The sequence below is a fragment of the Carya illinoinensis genome, chromosome 15 (assembly GCF_018687715.1).
Source record: "Carya illinoinensis cultivar Pawnee chromosome 15, C.illinoinensisPawnee_v1, whole genome shotgun sequence".
Taxonomy (NCBI): Eukaryota; Viridiplantae; Streptophyta; class Magnoliopsida; order Fagales; family Juglandaceae; genus Carya; species Carya illinoinensis.
Genome location: NC_056766.1, coordinates 10,527,209 through 10,537,314, shown reverse-complemented (window position 1 = coordinate 10,537,314; position 10,106 = coordinate 10,527,209). Strand labels below are relative to the sequence as shown.

The 10,106-nt window shown below is 33.9% G+C and overlaps 1 protein-coding gene across 1 annotated transcript; it reads right to left on the bottom strand.

Moving 5' to 3' along the window:
* Positions 1-6,206: 6,206 nt before the first annotated feature.
* Positions 6,207-8,620, bottom strand: LOC122297398 (patatin-like protein 2). The gene is made up of 7 exons (XM_043107445.1): positions 8,410-8,620; positions 8,077-8,258; positions 7,751-7,925; positions 7,332-7,496; positions 6,920-7,222; positions 6,643-6,818; positions 6,207-6,533 (listed from the first exon to the last, which is right to left on the bottom strand). Exons 1-7 carry the CDS (start codon positions 8,542-8,544, stop codon positions 6,449-6,451), a joined length of 1,221 nt encoding a protein of 406 aa, XP_042963379.1. The 5' UTR covers positions 8,545-8,620; the 3' UTR covers positions 6,207-6,448.
* Between the last annotated feature and the right edge of the window lie 1,486 nt (positions 8,621-10,106).

Here is a 10,106-nt window from a genome sequence, read left to right as displayed (position 1 = left end):
TCCATATCCACTTCCAAGCATAAATACTTTTTGCTCACTTTGCGTACATTTTAAGCTGGGTTCCTTGATGTTACAGGTAGGAGATCATATCAAGTGGCCGGGATGGGTGCTATCTCTAATTAAAGAGCGGGGTCTTTATATATGTCCCATGCCAAAGATTCTAGAGTATATATTTCGATACCCTAGCTGTCTTCTTGTTGAAAAAACAAAACCAACAAATTACAATATCATGAGTGATGATCCCCAAAAAAAAAAAAAAAAAAAAAAAAATTAAAAATTAACTATATAAAAATAACAAAATTGATTAGAAAAAGAAAGAAAAATACACACATCATGAAAGAGATCATATATATATACAAGAAATATGTAGTATCATTGATCTTAAAATGTCTGAAAACATGCAAGGAAATAATATCTAGTTATACCCATATATATATAGTTCAAAATAAATCCGAGGCCCTTGTTTACAGGTTTTTAATCAATTATATATTAACCAGGTACCGATAATTAATCGGTTTCAAAAATAAGAACATGGACAGGTAGCTAGTAACATTGGAGTACAAAACCAATTTTTAAAGCAAAAGTCTCTGCGAAAATATTGATACCATGACCCAATTTACAAGAGAGATTAAACGAAGCAAAGGCCATGTATGTGAGATCTTAGAATTCAGTGTTATTGATATTTAGTATATTAACATGAAAAATGATAGTAGTCATGAGTATGCAAGCGACATGTAATCATTTTGAAAAAAATAAATAAATACATGACCCCCGGCCATAAAAAAAAAAAAAAAAAAATTTAATAGTAAATAATTTCACTTTTTTTCAAAACAACTACATGACATTTGTACACTCCACGAATATATATAGCATTACTCTAAATTAATTTACTTATTTAAATTATATATTACATAAATCTATCCTCAGGTGTTATTTAACGTACAATGGAAAAATATTAATTTAATTATTTAAATTATATTTAAAAGCCTAAATTGATTGAAGTGAAGAATCATGCAATTCGCCGGAGTCAAATGAGGAGGCTTGATTTTAACATGATTTTAATCTAAGAATATATATATATATATATATATCTAGATAGATCCGTGATTCCCTTTTTCATTTATTCTTTTCTTTTCCTTAGCCAAACCATAACCTGAATTTCTTTCCGTAGGTGCATAATCATGTCCTAGTTAGGCTAATATCCGATCTAGATAGACATTACAACAAATATTGGTTTTTCTCACAAGGGAATTTGGTCAAAATAGGTGGGGACTATGTGAGAAAAAATATTTTTCCACCAATTTTGTTTGTGAGATATTGGTGGAATATAATTCATGAGCAATAAACTTTTCCTAGGAAAAAGTTAATTCGTGAGAAAAAACTACCTCTCGTCATGACTAGAAGTTGTGACAAAACCTATTTTCATCCGTGGCAAATGGAGACAGAAACCTAACCCTTTGTAGTGACAGTAACATCAATTTCACCAGAACCACAGTCCGAAAAAGTGTATTAGTCACGTATGATTTTGTCACACATTTAGTGGTATAAAGTTTTTGACCACTCCCTAAATCGTGACTATTATTAGTATTGAGATGATACTATTTGGTGATAAATATGTTTTAGTCATCTCTATATTTGTCGAAAGAACTTATTATTCTCTAATTGTACTATTGGAAATAAGTATTCCCCGTGACAAAAGCAATGGCAGATGATTTAGTGTGGTGGCTTACTGTGTCATTTCCGTGAGAATAATTAGTCGAAAAAAGTGGGGAGTATGTGAGAACAAACCTTTTTCTACCAAATTTCCTGGTGAGAGGCTTGTGGCATATAATTCATGAGTAATAATAATTTACCCACCATTTCTATGCTCATTGGACAAATACTAGTATAATTAAGAAGTAAATATTAAATCTGTCCACTACAATCTAAAATTACTCTCGAAACCCATGAACATACTATTACTAAATCCATAGTCCAGTTAAACTCAAGCCAAAACATAAGGCTGCATACAATCAAAATAGACCATATGTTTTCAAGCCACCAAGTTTTCTTGAGGTAGATGATAGTGCTGAACCTACATGAAAGGAAAAGAAGATCTAAATCAATTCAAAACTCCATAGCCAACATAGGCAAAATAAATAAAGCATCATATTCCAGTGAAACAACCCTGAATGTTAGGATAAAATAAAAACATATAAATTAAAACCAGTAGGGAGACAGAAAGCGACTAACCCATAGCTAGTGGCAGAAGCAAAAAAATGGGTACTAACTTCAGGGCTTTTGAGAGGCCATTTCCCAATTTCTTGCTTTATCTTGATATTTTCCTGTCAACATATAAACATGACAAAATATAAATAGCTCATGACTATTAAAAGTGCAAAATTCAGAGAAAGGAAATCTAACAAGAAAAGATAGTAGCTAAGCATCCTTACTACTAAGGTTTCTGGAATGTGATAAAAATAATAGTTAGCTAAGCATGTTCAGAAATCCAAACAGTAAAATGTAAATAATAATTTCATTTTTCCAGACAAAATATCCATCTATGTTGAGTTGTAAACACTCACCTTCCAATTTCCTGTATGGTCTCTAAAACAACCATAACTTGTGCATGAACTTGGGGAGTAAGAAGATGACTAGTCGTGCAGGTAAGAAAACTTAGGACTAATATTATTGATAGATATATTATTTCATTGGATTGGACTTTATTGACATATCGATTATTTTATTGACATATCTAGTAATTTTCAAATGCCCTTTCTCTTAACTTAGAACAATATAAGGTTGACATTATGCAAAACACTAAGTTTCCTAGCCACTGATGCTAGACATTTATACTCTCTGATTTTGGCTTTTGAATTTAACAAATATCATAGGGCCCAAATTCTATAAACTAACCATGTTTTGTTAAACACTATGCATGCAACAATCACTTCCTCTGTTGTGTGTCTTAGCACAAGAGAATAAGTGTAGTCAAAGAAACAAGTTACAACTACAAGTATTGTATAAAAAATGTACAAAAAGCAACAGAATGTCCACACAAACCAAGTTCTTTCCATTATCTGATTCCTAAGATAACAATCACTCAATAAGAAACTGATTTCAAAAGCACAAAGGAACAACTTAAAGTAACTATAGCTAAGGAACAAGCCTCTAGCTGCATCTTTCCACCACCACCAATTCCTTCCAACTCCACTACCATTTCATGTGAATATCCCAGTAAAAGACATATTCAAACAAAACTTGTAGCCTTGCATTGAACTAACCTGCTGAACATTAGTACGATTATTATTAAAGAAGTTGGACATATCTTTACCATTACAAATAGTACAAATAAAAACATGCTTCAAGTTAGAAAAGTGGAAACAAAAATAAAAGTTTTACCTTGGTACCAAGTCCAATTCTTTTCTTCAATTTGAAAAAGTCGTGTGTAAAATATCTTCAAAGGTGCTTCTTTTGTGGAAACCCCCTTGTCAGAGAACTTCTTTACGACATTACAATTTTTTAAAACAATCAAATATCCCAAGTTAGCTAATATCACACTTGAAAGGGCCTAATTGGTATGAACTACAAGTTATTGGCCTCCACATATACAGAATCAATTCAATTTACACTAAGTAAACCATTCTCATTTCAAATGTAAAACGAATGAAATAATCGCCCACTTCAAGTTCTACCAAAAAAAAAAAAAATTAAGCAATAAATATAAGGATTAATTATCATCAATCCACTTCAAGTTCTACATACTTGAGCAAAATCAAGCACTTAGAACCAAAAATTATATTACAAAGAAAAACGAAAATAACCTAAAGGAGGACTTACAGGAGGTGAAGGGTGGGGCTTCAAAGGTGGCGGATTGGGAGTGGGAAAGGGTGATTTCGGTTGCTAGAGGACCGGTAATGAAATGATAAGAAGATGGTGGCCAATGGTGGTGCTGGTGGAGTTTGGCGGCGCGAGAGGGGCTAAAAATAGAGGGGTGAGGACGCCAACTGATGGGGAAGAGAATGGGAGCAACAGCGACAGAAATGGGCAGCACATGGCGGCGCAACAACCCACAACCAGAATGGATTTCGCACGGCCAACGGGGAGGAGAGAGAGAGAGAGCGTGTGTAAGGAAGGTTGGGGTGGGAGAGGTAGCCGGAGTGTGGGGGAGCTGGTGAGCTGGGCGATGTTGCCAGACGGCAAGGCACGGTGTGGCTGGGTGGAGGATAAAAGATCGAGAGGCTGGGTCCCGCACGAGCTGGGGGAGAAATAAGGAGGAGAAAAAGAAAAAGAAAGAAGAAAAAAGAAAGAAGAAAGAAAAAAGGAAAAAGAAAATGAGGAAAAGGAAAAAAAATGAAGGGAAATAAATAAGGTGTAGTATTTTTAATCTGAGTCTCAAAATAGACCTAACAAAAAAAATTTCACAATAGAAAATTTAAATAATATAATTTAAATGCAATGATTTAGTAAAATAAAATAATAAAATTTATTAACTACAAAACAATAATTAATAACAAGAAAGTACATCAAAATAATTTTCATAACTAAAAAAATCATAAAATAAATCCAGCGAGAAATTTGATAAATTTAAAACAAAAGAATTAATCTTTTAAATCTCTAAAATAAATCTCTAAAAAAAAATAAAAGAAAGATAATCGACGTCAGGTGTGGACGTGGGATATACAGTACGCTGATGTATAGTATTCCTCTATTTAAAAATATTTAGATATTTTTATGGCGAGTAATATTTGTGGGAATTACTTATTTAGTAGCGAGCAAAAACAATAAGCCACGGTGATGAGGATACAAGTTAAATAGTAATTTTGCGGCAACTTTAATCCGTGGTAAAAAGTCAATTTAACTCGTTATAATAACTATTTTTCTACTAAAGGCGCATATGTTGCCCATATTTATTACCAGGAAACAAGTTGGTCACAAAAATTACAGACGTGATAAAGAAAAATCTTTTGTCATCAAACATTATCGATCAAGACAATTTCATAGGAAAATGTCTATATTTATTCTCTCCAAATATTTTAGTGACAAAAAGCCACTTTTTCCCACGACAGTTAGTCGCAGAAAAAGAACCCGTGGCAAAAGCCACAAAAATTTGTAGATCTGTGATTCCCTTTTTTATTTGTTCTTTTCTTATCCTTAGCCAAACCATAACTTGAATTTCTTTCCGTAGGTGCATGATCATGTCCTAGTTAGGCTAATATCCGATCACCAAAATATTTATGGAAATGTTGAGCCAGCTTCATGAGGAAAGGATCGATAAAGTTGAGAACGAGCATTAATATTGAGGGAAACGGAATTCAAATTTTCATATGTGGATTTGTCCCTTTATGCGAAAGATTTGCACTAGCTCTTCCCAAAAGTATTCCTTTCCGATACGTCCGGCCGGCTGTTTTCTTTGTTTAATTTTTGGAAATGCTATGGCCACGGAGAAAGGGGACCCCTACATGTTGTACCAATAGTGTAAATTACATTTTTCTTTTTCAAACATTTTTTAAACCTTTAAACATTTAAAAAACACTTTCTTAATAACCATTAAGTTAAAAAATATATATATTGGTCACTTTCAGGGGTCACATGATTTCTCAATGGAACAAGCATTTTCCTTTTTTTCTTTTTCCTTTTTAATTTACTTCCTTTACAATAAGCTAGCTACATATATGTTGATGCTCGTAATCTTTTCCGATGTTATTAGACATCTTAGAATTACTTTTTTGGTTACTAATTCATGTTGGGCCTGTTTTAGTCCTGAGCCTGGTTTTCTTTATGGCTCGGTTGATGACCTGATCCACCCACTAGATTAGGTTAATTAATTACTTGTATCTTGTAATATTATCTTTTGTATAAGTACCGTTGTATATCATCATCTAAAATAAAAATTCTTTATAATTTCTAGGTGTTGATGTGGACATATTGCTAAACTATGTAAACAATTTTATATAATTGTTATTCCTTGGCCAGGCCATGGTTTCTTCAAAGCTTTTGAGGCAAATTAAATAGTTTCAGGCCAGTTTAACAATTTAATATTTCAAGTTGATTGATTCTTATTTTGTTTCTTATTTTTTTATTCCTTAATCAATTTAGATTATTAATCTAACTTGGAATTATTTAAAATCTAATCCTAATTATATTGTTAACTATTAACTAATTTGCTGAGGAGTTCGATCTTTGCAAATATTTGTCTAATATATGGTAAAAAGCTCACAATATTGTTACAGATAATGATCTCAATCTAACACTTTCAATCATCACACATAACTTTATTCGTGACCATTACATCAAACTTTCTAATTTCTTGACAAGTTTTTTGTTTATTGTAGCAATATCAAACAATCAACGAAGAATGAATTCATTACATGAAAAGAATATAGTATGAATTAGAAGGGAACAAATCATTGAGAACTGCTATGAATATGTAGAATGGAGGTGATCATGAACAGCCCGAATTCAGAGACTAGTAATATGCATGAACGTGCTCCATGTGTGTAGATTTTCCGGCCTCTCGACACTTTTTCTCTTGAGAAAGTTTTTTCGCTAACCTGCAGAAAGAATTTATGTGTTAATTATTTTTATAATAAACTATGAGTACAACATCGAATAATGAAATGTGTAGTACTTAATGCGAGTTCAATCATTTCTTTTTCATACATTCTCAAAGCCTCCTCATTTGTACCACAATTTTTGACCGGTTCTGAATAACCCGTCTGCAAATTCACCCTTGATACTGGTTTCTTCAATAGTTTCTCCCCTATCTCAACAAGTTTGTTCAAGTTCTCTTTTGTAGAGTCATCAACCGAAGCTGCTGTCCCAGTCAAGGTGTCATCCTAAACCAATATTTTATAGAAATAGTAATTAATAATATAACTTGAAATTTTAAAACCCTTGCAAGCTGCATTCAAACCCTAGATCAAAAGAAGTTTCTTACTTGAATTCGGAGGTAATTCTGTTCTGAATGAAGGGCTTGGAAAACCACAGCAAGATGCAAATCAACCATATCTGCACTTGCTTGAGTAAACACATCCACTATGGGAACTGAACCGCCATGAACTAGCCAATCAAGAAGGCCCCACTTTGCTGCCATTTTAGCACTGTATTTTTTCTCTATCTTTCCCAAGCCAGTGCCTAATGAGATTACAAGAAAGCGACCATAGTCTGTGGGCTTTATTGGGAAGAAATCAGGATTGGCATCGAAGATCTCTTTAGTCACTTGGTTTATGGCAACTAAGGCCTGGACCAGGGAACCAACAAAACGCCAAGAAAGAAAGAATATCAGCTCAACTCTTTCGAAGTATTATAAAACTTTAAAATGTCACTTTAAAGATTATATAATATTATACCGGATTGTTTGCAGCAACACCTCCATCTATAAGATTGAATTCAGAAACCTTTCCCGCCTCGTTTTGGTGCTTGAACTGATGGGCAGGAAGGTCTGTTGGAGCTGCCGAAGTACCAATGCATATGTCGGATAGTCGAGCATTCAAACAGGAGTGATGTTTCTTCGCCTGCAATTAAGAGGGACGAGGTCAATGACTTTGAAATACATATTTCTCGCCCTGTCAGACTCGTAAAACTGAAAAGAATTCGATTTAGCCCGAAATTATTCACGTCACTTTTCTGTGTCCAGCACCAGATAGAAATACTTTTAGAGCTATTTATATCATTCTCTCCAAATTTATGAATACTAATTTTATATGAAAGGAAACTAACATCTGAAGCTCATGATTCTAGAGAGAGAGACTAGAGAGAAAGATCAGACCTCATAGGATGTGAAAACTGTTGGCTGCAGATTCTTGATATCAAAAGTTGGAATCACAACATTGGTCAATGTGCTATGCAGCCGAGTTTCTCCTAATTTCTCCCTTAGAACCCCGTGAAGGTATTTCCCGTCATACTTGGGCCCTATCAGTGATTTGAAGATTCCATATAAGCCACTGCAATCAAAAAGATTCAAGACCAGTACATTTTCACTAGTTAATATTTAAATATGCAGATTATACAAAAGCTTTCATGTACCGTACAAATAAAATACACAGTACGCTACTATTGTGAAGGAGGGAGTAGTCAAGTATATATCATGAATACCCCTTCTGTGGGAAAATCCGAGGACCATGTTGGAGATAGAAGGGCTTGATATCCTTGGCATCAAAGAGAGGTCGATTATTTTCATTTGGAGCAGCTAACATGGCGGTCACAAGACCACCTGTGCTTGTTCCTGCAATCACGTCAAAGTAGTCTGCAAGTCTAGCTTCCTCACCATCCAACTCCTATATATACATGCCATGGTTATATCAAACTTGTTAGTACGTGGTGACATTCATATGCATAAAATTTCGGCTATGTACATATGTATTTATGCTTATGGAAGACCTGAATCTTGAATCTTTCCGGTAACCCAAATTATATATATTCATGTACCTGAAGTTGTGATTCAAGGAAAGCTAGTATAGTTGCAGGGATAAGCCCCCTGATACCACCCCCATCAATGCTTAAAATGGTGATGAAATTCCTGTATGTTGTGTGCTGAGGCTGAACTGACATTGTTTTTTCCATGAAGAAGATGAAAATTTAAGGCACGTACGTAAGTGATCGTAAGTACGTAGCGAAAGATCAAAAGATTGCCTTGGTTGTTGTTTATGGGAGATCAAAGGAAGCTTAAGTTTCTGCTCTTGACTTTGATCGATCCATCGATAAACACGTATCTATAGCCTCAGTTCCGGAGGCCATCTTCAATTAATTATTATGTCCTTGCTTCTCTTGCTGCAATTCTGTTCATAGGGTACGTGCATGTATGGCGCCCGTTCAACAAAGGATCGCGCGAGGAACTGCATATGTTAGTCTCCTGTTGAAACTTTCCAAACATCTTTCTTGGACCATATATGTTTATGATTTAATAATAGCTCGATTTGTGTCATATTCTTAGGCCGATCGTGTTTAAATATATATAAATATATATAATACACGTGTTTAATTAATTTCTCATTACGGGTCCTATTTAGCAAAAGTATTGCATGCTTATCCATCAACCCTAGCTGGATGGAAATCTCTGCTGTGAGAAGAAGGTACGTTTCAAATTTCTTTGGTAAACTAGTTGGTCAAACAACTATTAGTAATATATTTTATTTGAAATCCTCCTGAATTTAGCGTACGATGATTCAACATGTCTCTCTGCAATGCAAAAAGTAGTATATATATTTTGGGATTGCTGACCTGTTCTAAAAATTACATCATGTATTTTTCATTATCCTAATTAAAGAACTAATTATTTGGCTTTGTTATCAGGAAGGCGGTGCATTGGCTGCTTGACCAAGATATTGGACTCGCAATCCGTGGCTGCAGGGATGCAGATACCAATATTTTCACGTAAAAGTACTGATTCACCCAGATCATGATCGTCAAGTGCCGGCCTCTCCGGTCCTAACACCCAAGTTCACCTTTAACGCCATATATATATATATATATATATAATACGTTTGTGTGATTGAGTATATGTTACATGGACTTAAAAGTTTTTCTTAAAAAAAAAAACGTATAAGACTCGTTTTATTAATTTTTTTTTTAAATTTAAATTTTGAATTTCACGACTATTTATAATTTTTATAATTAGCATGTCAATAATTGATACATTGAAAAAGAAATCTTTCATAAGTATTCTTAAATGCAATTAACATTTCTCTTTTGTGTGTGTGTAGGTTTTCGATGTATATTTTATCTTGTTCTGCATATATGCTGCCAAAGAGAGCACTCCCGAGCCACTCTCACTACAAGAAATCAGGCCTTTTTCAGTGCTCACAATCGTTGTAAAAAAATACGAAAATCACTATAAATAACTATTTCCAGCGATTTTAACTTCTTTGCACGTTCGTAGCAATTATCACATCTTTTTTGCTCAAAGCGGCGATAACAAAATAATCGTTGCTAAAAATACTTTTAGCAGTGATTTTTTTCCCTTGCAAATAGTCCCAACATCACTGTAAATATCCTCATGCCTTTAAAGATAAATTCGCTGAGAAATCTCAATTGCAGCATTTCATATTGTCACAAATACTGTATAAATCGCTGCAATAGATCTCAGGTATTTCCAGTGAAAATTTAAAAAATTGTTGCAAAAGACC